This window comes from Centropristis striata, chromosome 3 (assembly GCF_030273125.1).
Source record: "Centropristis striata isolate RG_2023a ecotype Rhode Island chromosome 3, C.striata_1.0, whole genome shotgun sequence".
NCBI classification, from domain to species: domain Eukaryota; kingdom Metazoa; phylum Chordata; class Actinopteri; order Perciformes; family Serranidae; genus Centropristis; species Centropristis striata.
The window spans coordinates 39,075,495-39,090,525 of record NC_081519.1 but is presented as its reverse complement, the minus strand read 5'-3'; the positions used below and the strand labels follow the sequence as shown (position 1 = coordinate 39,090,525).

At 38.4% G+C, this 15,031-nt stretch overlaps 1 protein-coding gene across 1 annotated transcript in view; it reads right to left on the bottom strand.

Annotated features, from left to right (window-relative positions):
• Positions 1-15,031, bottom strand: part of gli1 (GLI family zinc finger 1) — a 60,191-nt gene that overhangs the window by 6,181 nt on the left and 38,979 nt on the right. Inside the window, exons 2-7 of the mRNA XM_059330203.1 lie at positions 6,783-6,892; positions 3,119-3,351; positions 1,880-1,981; positions 1,576-1,774; positions 833-1,001; positions 575-682 (exon numbers count right to left, since the gene is read on the bottom strand). Coding sequence (XP_059186186.1) covers positions 575-682; positions 833-1,001; positions 1,576-1,774; positions 1,880-1,981; positions 3,119-3,351; positions 6,783-6,853 — 882 coding nt within the window. The 5' untranslated portion in view covers positions 6,854-6,892. The remainder of the gene's footprint in view (positions 1-574; positions 683-832; positions 1,002-1,575; positions 1,775-1,879; positions 1,982-3,118; positions 3,352-6,782; positions 6,893-15,031) is intronic.

Here is a 15,031-nt window from a genome sequence, read left to right as displayed (position 1 = left end):
GGAAGGGATAATATCTGGTAATGAAAAAGCTGTCCTAGAAGATTATCGGACACAAAAGCGACAGGAAAAAAGCGGAAGTACAAACGGGGGACTGAGCAGCAGATGATAACAGCAAACTGAGGAGAACAGGTGTGTGCTCAGAAGAGTTATCAGCTGTTTAACTGTCAAAACTGGTTGATACATTTTGTCATTTTAGGGTTTTGCTTCCGTCCAAATTATTGCAATTAAACCTAAAATCGCCACTGTTTGATAGCATAGCCTATATGAAGTGTGTGTGTGTGTGTGTGTGTGTGTGTGTGATGGTTATTTGCCACCTACAGCTACATAAAAACAGAAAACGAAACCTCCAAAAAAAAGTGCTTTGTCTGCATGCTGTGAATGTAATATCTTCGATTAAAAAAATGGCCATCACCTGCAATTTGAGCCTATATTAGTCAAATATGTCGTTTACCTTACTCTCCTTGACCATAGAAGTGATTTTATATTCTTGAGTATTTGACAAATGTAATGCAACAACTAGAGTGTAAATGTGTTGAGGTGAAAACTTCTTGCAAGAATAAGTCAGTTTCTGTACCTGAGTGCCAGTGGAAGAAGGACTGGCCACATCTCCCTCTGACCTCTCCTCCAGGTTCTTCACATTCATTCCATCCATCACACCTCCCAGCCCTGGCTCCGTCTTCAGCTACAAAACAAAACAGACATCATTTAAGATTTTAATTCTCTGCATCATAGACCCGTCTTACATTCCTATTCCCACCTCCCATCAGAAGCAAAGTCTGCACTCATGCTGAATTGTTCTGTTTTTGTAAAGCCTGTGATAGAGCCGTCTTACATGTCCATGCTTGGGTGGCGCGTGGAGCCGAGGATTGTGGGGCGGTAAGCGGGAGGCTTGGCAGGGACCTGGTGTGTGTCCACCCAGAGGCGTCCCCCCACCTCCTCCGTACATAGACCCTTGTTGTCTGGATTGGCAGTTCATATTGCTGGAATAGCCGAGAGACGGGCTGTGGAGATAAATTACAATATGACAACTCTATCAAAGCTGATGGACAAATCAAAATTAATTCAACTATGGGCAATTTGGTGAAATATTAAAATCTGGAGATGAATACAGACATTTCTCACGGGCGGATTACATTTTGTTTTCTTGCCTTTTCCCTCATTTGTCTTGGTATGGGTTGTTGTGTAAATACCTCAGTCACACTATTTGCTGAACATTGACCAGCTATCTAAATTGGCGATTTTCACTAGAATTTTCATTTGTTTTACTGCAGTTTACCTGCACTCACTTTCTATTTTAATAACCTGTGGTGCCTTTAAGGATGTAGTGACCTTTGGATATTGTTTGAAAGTAAAAGATAAATGTTAGATAATAAATATTTGTGTGCTAAGGTGGCCAAATGAAGGGAGAGGAACTAACTAAAATCTGCATATTGTGATGCTATTTTAAAATCAGGGAAGATGATTTAAATCCAAACTCTTGGATATTAAACCTAACTGTTCTGACATGATGAGAATGGAAACAACTGGCTTTTAAATGCATGTTTGTGCTTAACAAAGAATAGAGAAATATCTGACCTCATGGCGCTCACAGAGAGATGGCCATAAGAGCTGGCCCCGTTTGGGTTGCAGCGAGAGTTGACGAACGCCACCAGAGAGTTGGGTGATGTCCTGATGACTGTCTGCAGGTCCACGCTGGCGTCAGACAGAGGAGAGATGGAGAGAGCTCTCTTTTTACTCAGCTTCAGCATGGAACGAGGTGTGGAGAACCTCGAGCCTGAAGGGGAACAGGGGACAATATGAGCAGGAGGGTTAGCTCTGAGGTTACAAAATATATCGGAGACCAGATTTATATTCAAACCAATTAGTTAAGTTAACTCACCATCACCTGATCCGATCTGATCAGAGCCAGGCTGAATCTGGCAGAAGTTGTGATGAGAGGACATCATGTTGTTCTGGTTACAGTAGGGGGTGCTGTTGCCTCCTGTTGGACATGAAGGACAGACAGAAACACTGAAACACACAACTGCAAAGACCCACATTAACTTTAGTGCTCAGCCAATATTTATCAATGATCGATGTCGATATTTAGAGTCCAGGGTGGCCAGTGGCCGATATACGGTGCTGATTACATGATGTTTTTGTTGTTGTTTTTTTGGCATCTGATAAAATAGAATATAATAATAATATTAATAATAATTATAATAATTATACAAAGTAATAGAAAAATTAAAAAATGCATATTGTCTGTTCACTTAAGTTGAGCTGTACTCTTGTTGAGCTGTGCACTTGATTTAAATCAATAAAAAAACCTGAAATTTGTTAAAAAGAAAAAGAAAAAAAATATATAAAATTAAATAAAATTATGATTAAAATGCTTATAAATTAAAAATATATTAAAGTTTATGTGCAGTTAACAGCATTTTTCAGCAGATAGCGGCATCTTTGTTTCTTCGAGGGAATGACAATCTGTAAACTACTTAAAATCTCAAATAAATAAACAATGTTAGTGGTGTGGCTTTCTTTGGTGTTGGCTCAGTGAAATGTAATCGATTAATGTCCAGCCTCGTCAGGACAACATCAGCCAAATGTCTCAAATTGGCCTTAATTGACCGACCGAATCATCGTGCTAACTCTGAATATTTCTTAAATTGGTGAGGCAGACAAAGGCTTTCAGGGTAACTGTAACTCACAGAAAATGAACTGCCCTCGGAGGTTAAATTGTCTAGACTTTTTTTTTTTACACTCAGAATGTTAATAAAATAAAATTAAGGAGAACTAGTATAATAAGTGAAGTCGAATTGACACAAAGGGACTGCAACAAAATGCAACATTAATCTATTCAGCATTCACTATGCATTATATATTTTTTATATGTTTTTTACAAGATCTATCTTTTACCTTTTATTAGTATGGAAGCGTAACTTGGATAAATCCAAGCTGCCATTTTTCTGCAGAGTAACAGACACATTTGTGTTTCAGTAGTACAAGCGGCCTTCTGTTGACCACTGATGTTTCCCATGGTAGAAGTCTCTGTGTCTTACTCAGTCTTTCAGGTATCTTTCAGTCAAATCAGTTGCAGCTGTGAGATTAAGGAGATGTAAAAGATACTCTGACTCACCCTCTGTGGGCGGCATGCCCCTGTGGCCCATCATACTGTGTGGCGGTGGGGCCTGAGGGGGCCTCATGTATTGATCCATGCAGTGGCCAATCCCCTGTCCCGGTCCTGATCCATGAGTCATACTGGGAGTCATGGGATTATACATAGCGCGGCAGTCCTGGGGAGGTCCGTTGAGCAGCGGGGCACGCAGCGAGGACACATCACTGTAGGGAGACTGGTCTGATGGGACTAGGCTACAGATAGCAAAGAAACAGCGTTATTTATTTTGTGATATAATATAATAAAAATAATATAAAAATGGCAACTGCAAAAAGACACAATGGCAGCTGAAGAAAGGGTAGAATGTAGGAGGGATGTCACTATTGTCCATATCCTTGAATTGAGTAGATTATAAGGTCGTGATAAAATAATATTTTTGATTTAAATATTTATTTTCAGCACTGAAGGCTCTCAGACTATTGAGAGATAGATACAGATCAATGCTTTCATGCATAGGAAAAAAAGATAAGCTACATGGTATTAAGTGTGATATAACTGCCAGATTTTTTATTTCAGTGAGTGAAACTGAACGCATATTTCGATAGATTTTTTATTTAGAATTGAAATTGTGACAGCCTTAACGTGTAGTTCAACACTGTTCTTTCATTTCTGTTGAAATGTTTTCCCCTATACATGATGAAGAGCAAATTTGAGCTTAAAACACATTTTTTGTAACAAAATAGAAATTAAAACAAGAGTGCCCAATAGTGGGGGGCCCTATGAAATAAATCAATGAGCATGATAAATGACCAGTAAGCATTTTTTTTTACTTTTAGAAAAAATAAATAAATAATGAAATAGGAAATACACATTGAGATAATATAAAATGGTTCCATGTCACTTTTGGGACCAGATAAGAGAAGATGGACAACGAAAAAAGTTTCTATAAATATCACCTTATCCTCATTCATCACTTTGTGTTGAAAAGTGAAGGGGACACAAGGGCTCAGATGGAAAACTATTTTTCTAAACAATCTTTAACAGATGCTATTTTAGGTAATAGAGGTCAGTATGGGGTCAGAAGATTATAACGGCAGGTCTGGGAATAAAATCGCGCAATGGAAAGCATTAAAATGGGAAAGCCTAGACTTCTGGAGAGTTGACAATATAAAAAAAATATTAAGCATGGGTTTCTTCTATATTACTTTGCATTGTATTAGTCTTATTGTGCAAATAAACCTTCCTCAAAGGATCCTCATTTGTTAGTTAACATTTCTTGGTGCAAGTCATATTTCAGAATATGTTTTACAAATCTTTCTTTTAAAAAGTGATGGGAAGAAAACAAACCGTTTTATTATAGTGTCAGTTTCAGTGGTGGAAAGTAACTAAGTACATTTACTCAAGTACTGTACTTAAGTACAATTTTGAGGTACTTGTACTTTACTTGAGTGTTTCTATTTTCTGTAAATGTATACTTCTACTCCACTACATTTTGAGGCAAATATTGTACTTTTTACTCCACTACATTTAGCTGACAGCTTTAGTTACTTTCAGGTCAAGATTCAACATAAAACATATGATCAATTTAAGGTGATTAGACTTTTTTTATTTTATTAAATCTTATTACAGTATATTAAGTACTTAAATGAGCCATATCTTTACAAAATTAAAACCCTGCTTACATAAAATCATCAATACAAATAATGTTATAATAAAAATTACAATATATAAAACAATCTGAGTGGGTCCATTCGGCATAACAAGTACTTTTACTTTTGATACTTTAAGTACATTTTGATGCTGATACTTTTGTACTTTTACTTAAGTAAGTTTTGAATGCAGGACTTTTACTTGTAGTGGAGTAATTTCATAGTGTTGTATTAGTACTTTTACTTAAGTACGGGATCTGAATACTTGTTCCACCTCTGGTCAGTTTAGAGGTGGTACAGTCTGAGGAGCTGGACCCTCTTGTGATGCCTTGATCTCACCACTAGATGGGGTATTGCTCTTATGTTGTGTGCTCTTTGGAAACTTAGTCATCTGGGTTTTCCCCTCCCAGACTAGAGAAAGAAAGCTTCATTGGAACTTTCCAGCCCTCTCATGAATTTCAATGTTTTCTCTGACCCTTCTTTAGTCTCACTGGTTAGTTCAAAATCTGTCTCTCCTCTTCTTCTTCTCTTCCTCTCTGTCCCTCTCTCTCCTCTCCTAAAGGGGCAGACTTCATCTATCCACCTTCTCCTAAGTCGCCCTTTCAGTCCTTTAATTCTTTCACCACAACGTGTATTCCACACAGGAGCTTAATCTGTCCTCTCTAATCCACTGTGCTGGTTCCCCCCAACTCTACCTCTCCCTCCTTTCTCCCTTTCTCTTCTCCCATTCATCCCTTCTGTTCTACTTCACTGTTTCTCCCCCCTCTCTCTCTCTCTCTCTTTTTCTCTCTGTCACTTTCTATCTCCTCCTCCTTCTCCTCTGTCTTTCTCTGTCCCAACCAGCCACCTCTCTCTCCATCTCTCTCTGTTTCTCCCTCACTCTGGGTAACCTGAGCGGGGCGCGAGGCAGTCATGCAGAGCGCAGCGGGGCCTGGTCAGCCTGTAATTAGCAGCTGTCAGAGAGAGGCCGAGTCCACCCGCAACCTGGGTGGCATGAGGGAGGGAGGGAGGGAGGGAGGAGAGGGGGAGGATTGAGGGGCTGAGCTAGCACTGTGTCCACAACAATTGCAGCGAGACCTGGGCTTCTGCACCCTCAGAATATCTGTGAGATTAAAATAGGAACTGTTTCTGAGCCTCGAAAAGTTCGTATGATCCCTGCTTTTTAGACCGGGACTGCTGTGTTTTCTAGGAAGATTGATCAATCTGAGCGTAAAGACTGAAAGCAAGGGGACAACAGCGAGGCCAGAGCTGGAAAATATGCCGACCAAGACCTTTAAACCCACGCAATAGCATTGCTCTGCAGAAACATGCACTGCTGGGCTGATATTAGCTCTCACAGACTATTATTTTTTTCCATATATATTTTATAAATTGTGAGACAGAAACTAATATTTGGCAGTGTCTAGATGGTTCCCTCGGTTAGGAACTGACCTCAAATGGTTAGGTCACAGTAGGTCATCGGGCAGTAAGTCTTGCGTTAGTTTTTGCAAATCTCGAGTTACCATCAAGATAAAACCCTCATTTTTTAAAGGTAACTCAGAAACTGTCGGTATTAGTATGTTGTCTATACAGCACTGAAATGTTTGTTTTACTGTAAAAAGTTGTACATTTGTTTGGTTGCAAATTGAAGGGATCCTTTAAAAAAAGGGGGGTTCAATATATGAATAGTTTTTAACTCAAATATGTATCTGCTTTTAAAAACATAATTGGTTGGACTCTCCCTTAAATCCCCAAATGTTCTTTTTACATTTTTACCCTCTAATATTGGTTAAACAAACAAGCAATTCAGCTTTGAGTTATTGGTAGGAGTATTTCTTAGGTTTGGTTTTTCTTAGGTTTCTTTCCCCCACTGCTTCACTTTTTCATGCTAAGCTAGACAAACCAAACTCTAAAGCTCTGTATTTAGCTTTGGACATGAGAGTGGTGTCAGTCTTCTCATTGATAAAGTATGTTTTATCGGTTTTATCTTACTCTTGGAAATAATGCAGTCACAGAGTAACGAGTGAGGACGTAGTGCATGCTCTCTGCCGTCTTACCCTCTGGACGGCTGGCTGGGTGAGGTCTCATAGTGATACAGCCCCTGGTGTGGCTGCATGTCCACTGGCATTGGAGCTCCGAGACCTACTGCTCCCCGTACACCCTGGACCTGACGCAGAGACAGAAAAGGGACACACGGTTAGGGTGAAGTGAGGAAACTCAAACAAACCCCACCAAACTAAACTTCCCTAGAATTAAAAGGCAAATGGACAAAAACAATTGTGGTTTGGGGGAAAAAAATGAATATGTAGGATGTTAATAACAGACCAAACAAAACCAAGCAAAACAGTTCAAGAGCAAACCAAACTCCCTCTGAAAAGCTTGACTCATACATATTTTAAACAAAGCTTGTAAGGAGTACTGAATCTATTACATAAGTGAAAGCAAAAATGTAAACACCACAGTGAAAATAAAGTTAAGCACATAGTAAAATTAAATCCTGCAGTCATCGTTAAAATTTCAATTATAGCAGAAGTCACATTTTTCTAGGAATAAAAAAAGAAGCACTCAATGAAAAATTTGCTATACCTGCTTCAATACATCATATTCATTTGGATTAGTTGTTTGGAATATAAAATCTTAATTGCGTAATGTTTCATAACTTGTTAGTCATAAATGAAAAAAAGCTACAACTCTTCACAAAAATGTTACCTCTTGAACAGTGGAAATAATTATGGAAAGATATTAAAACAACAACCAAGAGACAATTCAAAAACAAGTTGAACAGTCAATGTGTAACATGAATCTGGACTGTTTGCAGGTTAAATATAACGGGTCCTAGTTCAGGACTCGTTTGGGGCTCGGCTGCTTTGGAGCACATGCCTTTTCTTAAGAGCGTTCTCAAGAACCACTCATCTGATCAACATCAAACCCGACACTGCAATACCCCCACCAAGTGTGTCATCGATTGGATGAACGGCTCTTGAGATATAACAAAGACTAAGTACACATAAATACTCTTCAGTATGTACTGTACTTCTCTAATGTTTTTTGCTTGTTTTTTTTGTTTTGTTTTGTTTTTCTGTAAAATTCTCTCCTTTTTTATGTTTATAGATGTCCTCTTTTACAACATACTTAACTTATATTGTCTTAGATTGAGTCATCTATTGATCATTATTATTATTGTTGTTTATCTATCTATATATTTGTTTTCGCTTTCTGGGGTGGGGATTCTGTTCTGAGTGTTCCTATATGTCTGTGTTTTATTGTGAAAAAACTTAATAAACAAAGTTTAAAAAAAAAAAAAAAAAAGACTGAGTACATATGTACACACAAAGACAGAAACATTTCTTTCCTTCCATTTATAGTTGGATGTTGACGCTACAGCGCCAACTATTGGCCAAATTGCACTAGATTTGTCATGGTGATATGACATTTTTTGCCCATTTTGCTAACTGAGAAACAAGCTATAACAAAATTTTCTGTACCAAAACTGGTGATGATTGCTCAAAATTTGTAGGAGTGGCAAAAAAAACAACTTGGACATAATTCATATAGATATATATAATATATAATGTATAGAATTAATGTAAAGCCAAATGAGCATGGCTTTTATGGATATATTTGTCTGGATCCAGAGAATCCAGGGGGAAAAAGTTTTAGTTCTAAAGTTACAGGGCGAGGCGTAAAGTTCGTTGTTACAGCATCACCAAATTCTATCACATTGGACACTGCATTTTCTTGGGTCCCCAATAATACACCGCCAAGTGTGAAGTAGATCAGATCATCGGTTCTTGAGAGAAGGGAGGGACACTCACACACATGCATGCAGGGATTCCTTGCTTTATAGTTAGATGTTGACAGTTAATGTCATTTAAAGGTCAGTTCTGTGGTGGTTTGTGTTAATTTCTATCTGAGAATTGAAGGTTTGCTTCACTTTTTTAACAGCGTACTTTGAGAGATCACGGCGATTGAGTTTCCCTTTTTCAATCACACAAATATAGCATATAATTGCCATTAGCAATTATTTATTTATTTATTTATTATTAGAAACTGCCATAAGACTGTACAACACCTGCACAATCTGAACATTTTTGCATATAATCTGCACTCTGCACATTCTCCACTTAATTTGCACTAAGTGGTATATAGTATATTATTATTATTATTTTGTATATTTTGTATATTGTTAAATGTATTGTTTGTATATTGTTAAATGTCGTTTCCCTCCCGCTGTGGGATTAATAAAGTCAAATCTAATCTAACCTAAATCTAATCTATAAAATATTTATTTGGATTAGTGATACAAAAGATCCACAAGTATGGTTCCATAAAAATACTAGTCATATTTCCTAAATCGCAACTTGAATTGACATAATGAATCAACAACCCATCTCTGAAAATTAGACTTTGATGTGTATGTCAGAGACTTGAAAAGCAGTTCATGTGATGGTACTGATGTTCCCCGACACACTCCTACAGATTAGACAAAACCCTGTGACACAAACAGTGGGCTTGGCTGTAATCTCTCCTCTCTAAACAAAGTCTTGCACCTCAAACGCTGCTGACAGACACTAACAACCTGCCGCACCTTCCCATCCTGGAAAGTAGCGATCATCGTGGAAAAGCTATACAGAAGAAGAAAATCTGCCTCAAAGCTTAAAAAAACAAACATTTAAGGGATGCCTGCAACACAAACAGAGAAGAATGAAAGTCGAACAAAGCTGTCTTTTGTATGAAACTCATATAGGGATGGTATCTTTCAGCAGGAGAGCAGCAGGTAATTCTAGCTGAGAGATCTTAAGAAGAAGCACCTGCTCATTACATCCAACCACATCAGTGCAGGTACTAATAGTCGGGACTGTGGGCTCTTACATGGTTACACAGGTAATTAGGAAACGAAAAATTAGTGTACAAGCTATCACAGCTACCACAAAGTGAGAAAAGCCCCAACATTTATCAGATAAGTCCTCATTTGTCAAATACACTAAAATACATTTATATTGCATATTAATTTTTCATGTTAACCTTTACGTTTACATTAAAATTTGACGGAATCTTTGTGTCAATATTATTTTAACTATATATTATTATCATATTATTTTTTATCTAAAACATGCTTTAATAATGTTTTTTTCTTCTTCTTTAGAATGCACTGCAGAAAAAAGGTTCGGAAAGGTTTTTTAAAAGTAAAATTCAAGCACTTTCAAGGCACCTAAACCAAAAATTTCCAGACCATTATGGCCATATCTCATATACACTATTGAAAAATAATTGCAAAAAATACTAAATAATGATGCCATGAAGCTTATCGCAAAAACGACATCATTTTATTTGGCTCCTGTCAACTTGGTCAACTTCTTCTCTTGTGTGAGACACCAACAAAAGGCAACAAAAAAGATGATTTTAATGTAAAATATTAAGATATTTAGAATTTTCTGTGTTTAAAATCAAGTATTTTTCAGGAGCATATTCAAATTCAAGCATATTCCTAACCTGGAAAACACAACAATTAAAGTCAGGCATTTTACAAGCTTGTACTTTGGTGGCAATGATTAAAAAATAAATAAAAAAAAAGCAATATTAAATTTATACTCAAACAGACAAAAAAAGAGTAAACAAATTTGACTGTCTGCCCCTTGTGCTCAAATCAAAACTTGAAGAGCTCGTGTCCCCTGCAGAAGAAAGCTCTGTGGGTTGAGTGTAACAGGTTGCCAGGCCTGTTATGTAGTAGCACAAGTGTTAAAAGGGCAGCAGGGACCTATTTAAGCCCACAAGCCACCAGAGGGATTTGATACGCAAAGTTAGCGAGCAGCAAAATGATGTGGGCGGTCCGGGGCTAATTGCACATATTCAGCGCCTGCTTTGGATGTGTGTATGATAATTAGCCGGAAGCGCTAAATAGAGATCTCGCCGGGCACCTCAGCTGTCCAGAACTCATAAATACCAAGGAGGGGTCGTCAGACTGCCTGCCACACACACACACACACACACACACACACACACACTGACACACCTGTCAGTCTTACCAGGGGGTAGCATAATAATCCAGTGGCCACCAAGTCTGCAGAGAATGTGTGTGTGTGTGTGTGAACAAGTGAGTTTGACTGTGAATATACCGAAGCAGTTTGTACTGTGTAAGCACAGTGGCAGGTGTGTGTGAGAGGGGAGCTTTGGAGACAAGTGTATTTGCAGTGCAGCGTGTGTGTGTGTGTGAGTTGGAGAGAGTGTGTTTGACATGATAAATGGTGGTGGATCTCAGAGTAAGACTGAATAATGTATGAGACCACCTGCACATAAGCACGCTGGAATCTTTTTTGAAAAATATGTTTGTGAGTGTTTCTCCAGGGAGCGAGGCAGTGAGTGTGTGAGTGTTACTGTTGTAGCTCTGTGTATACACACACACACACACACACACACACACACACACACACACTCCACTGTGTGATGTGTCATTAATTTGCATGGTACATAGAGTTTGCTTTTATCCAGTGAATTACTGTAAAGCAAGCGCAAATATAGAATAAGTCAACAGAATTAATGCTCTCCAAGTCTGAGTATCTCTGTCTTCTAGAAATTAAATCTCTGTACTAAATGTTGCATTTAATGCATCAAGATTGTATTTTGTGTGGAAGTCACACAATGCTCATAATGAACACATCACGTTTCGGAAAAATTGTGCATTTTTAAAATCTTTTAAAACCTTGTCCTTTGCTTGTATATCAATTATAATTCAACTAAATGACTAATAAAAATACATTTGAAAATAATTGACAAATAAATAAATCAATGAAATAAATAAATTCTATATTTTTATAAATATACACTCTTTACACACTTGTTTGTGTATATTAAAATAATTAAAATAATAATTAAATAAATAAATGAGACCAAAATAAATTAGTTTGATTGTGTTGTAGTGCCCTGCCACAACATACTGTAAACTCCTGAACATATATTCAATATCAAACAACATTTGGTGAATTATATTAATCATAATTCAGTGAAATTACAGAAAGCGACTCTTCAAGCAAAGAAGTGTGTGGGATTTATAACACAAGACCAAACAAGACTAAACAAGATCAAACAAGAGCATCGTTGTGAAACAGAATCCGGCAAAAAAATGTCTAAGCTTAAATATATTGTATTTAAAAATGTGATTAATCGCCCAGCTGATACATAAGGACACATGTATTTTTGTACAGGATGTAAGCACATATGAAAGGATGATTTCATAAACACATCGTGCTGACACAGGTGTCGTGGCATTGTACTATTTTAGGTCAATATCTTGTGAGAAACTCTCAGCGAGTTTGCTCCCCGGTGTAATTTTGCGGTGCTGGTTTTAGAGGGATGAGGCAGGAGCATATTAAAAACCTCAAGGCCATAAATCAAACGGCTAACTAAACAAGTCTGCGGCACAGCAAGTTGGGCAGGAACCAAGTAGTTGAGGATGAGGACAGGAAGTCCAGCCACTCTCTACACCAAAAACCTCTCCGTCCAAACACACCGACACAAGCCGGCAACATCAGACATCACTCTGTCATCAACATCATCAACCGTACACAAGAATAAGATGAAACCAGTGTGGTAAAACAGGCCATGAACATTATATAGTATATGACAGTGTTATTTAATTAATTGTTCTGTTGCATGTGTATATATACAAATAATTAAATAATTAACAATTAACCCATTGAAGCCTGGAAAGCGGATACGTTGTTTTGTAGTATTTATATAAGCTCTCAAATACTTTTTGAATTTAATTTCTATCTGCTACAGAGGCTGAAAAATCTATTATTTAGTAGAAGCGAACTTCTGTTGAATTTCTAGAAAAACTTCAGGTTTTAGGGGCTTATTTTAAAATCGCCCAGAGGTTTTACAGGCGTTTCAGGCGTCAATGGGTTAATTGACAAATCTATTAATCAGCAAATTATTTCAGTGCTTAAGCTGTGTCTTATTGTGCGTTAGCAGTTTATAAAAGAATCATCCTGGTTTGTGTGAGAGAAAAAAAATCTGGAAGATCACATCTTTCATTTATGAGATCCCAAAGTCACCTCTAAAGAATCACTAAACAAATAACTTTTAAAAAAAGCATGGCTCTGCTGATTTGTAATATTTTTCCAGCGAGACCGCCTCATGGACGAGAGTTGAAGTTGGATGGTGTCCTGGATGGAGGCTATTAGCTGAGTTTACCCCAATTATGGTATATTTTTAAACAAGCCAGAGAAGGCCTGACTGTGGTCTCGCCTAATAAATTTCCATTCCGGCTTACCTACTTACTCACCAAACTAACACAGCTTGCCACCAATAAATAAAATATGGTTTTGTATCCCTCATGGTCTATTAGTCATTCACTGTCAGTATCAGCATAGCAGCGGTTGGGTTTCTAAGTGCAACTGCAGCTCTGACTAATTCTTCCTCTTATAAATCATAAGTTGGTCTCAAGCAGCAAACCCGGTTAAAGATACTTAACTGATTTGTTGCTACAGCATTACTTGGTCTGGCATTACCTGTAGCTTACAGTATCCAATGTTAGCTGATTTTCATGATGTTTCATGAGTTTGAATGTAGACGAGTCGATTAGTCTAAAAGTAAGAAAACAGTCAAAATCGTGCATGTGAAATGAAATGATTAGGTTAAGACTGTGCAAAAACAATATTGTGTATATTATAAAGGTAATTTGAAATCATGAATCACATTTTTTAATAACCAAATCATATTTTAAATGCAGTTTAAATGTTAGACACTTTGCACCATGCATTAGGAAAATTATATATTATCCTGCAAAACCTAATAATTCACTAAATAAAAGTGAACAAAATGTTTTTATTAAAAAACATTTTCTTTAGAAAGATAAACTTTTAGCATAGCAAGCAACATTTGATGAGGAAGATGCTATTGCTGTGTAAATTATGTCAATATGTAACTTAGATGTGCATTAATAAAATCATGATTTTAATATGTTTATGGTGACGACTACAGATGGGAGCAGCTTTTAATCGCTGTATTTAGCTGAAATTGACAGGAACATGGCTCAACAAGTGTTCGTGCTTTCTGATGACGTTAAAGTGTAATTTTATCCTACAGTAGCTGTTACTCAGCAAACCATTTGTGAGCTTCACATTATGCGGTGGCTCACTTGTTGCGACGGTTCAACAACATTCGGTGACTTTTTTTCTAACTGCTTTTGGTACGTATAAACCTCAGGTCTCAGGTGATAGTCTGTATTTGTGCTCTACAAAGAGAAACATTGTTAGTCTTGCACAGTTTGGCCATTTGTGACATTCCCATAAAGCATCAGTCCTCCTCCCTCTGAGGAAGTCTCCAGAGAGGACAGACATTTCCACAGGTCACTGCTTGTGTCAGACAAAAGGCCTGATCCGGGCTCGCTCCACTCTGCTCCTACACTCCTTTACTCTGGGGTGTAACACTAAACTGGGGCTCACACCACATGCCCCCCCACCCCCTCTCCAGCCAATGTAGACAGCGGCATTTAATGACAGCCCCTCTCCTCTTAACCTCGTTTCTCCTCGACTTTTAGAAGGGAATGTGAGTATACGATGCGTGTTTGCTGGATAATCTCTTACTTTAGACAACACAAAACGGCCCAAATCAAACTCGGCACACATCTTTGGAGCTGTCCTGCAGTGTAAACACCCAGCTGAAACTATTTCTCTCCCACCCTCTCCCTCATTCCCTCCTCTCATTCTGCCTTTTCCATTGCTCTCTATCTCTGGCTATCTCCTGCTCCCTCTCTCTCTCTCCCTCCTCTCCCCCGCTGCCTCCACCCTCTCCCTCATTCCCTCTCTCCCGGCTCATTCCTGCTCTTGCGACCTCTCCCTCGCCCCTCCCCCTCCTGGCGGAGCTGCAGTCGAGGTGGGTGTTCTCTGGCTGTTATGACTTGAGAGACGATAATGGCAGCTATAATGTAGCCAGCCGTTCCTGATGTGGCTGGGCTTGTGGGGGATTCTGTTGTGTTAGGGCTGGAGACTGAGCGAGGGGAGGGAGGGGAGAGGGGGATGAAGGCGGGGCTCGGGCTCTCAGCCAACCACAGTCCAGAATCTGCCTCATTTTCTTTTTCATTTTTTCTCTTTTCTTTCTCTCTCTCCTCACCCACCAACTTCTTCTAGCCCTGTTGTTTTCCTTCAGTGGTAAACTTTGTTTTTAAATTCTGGCTTTGTTTTTGTAACCCCCCCACCCAACACAGACTCTCCTCCTTCCCCGCTTTTCTCCCCCACCCTTCCGCCCTCCCCCTGTGTTTTTTACCCCTTTTACCCAGACTCTGTGAATTCCTCACAGCTGCTGT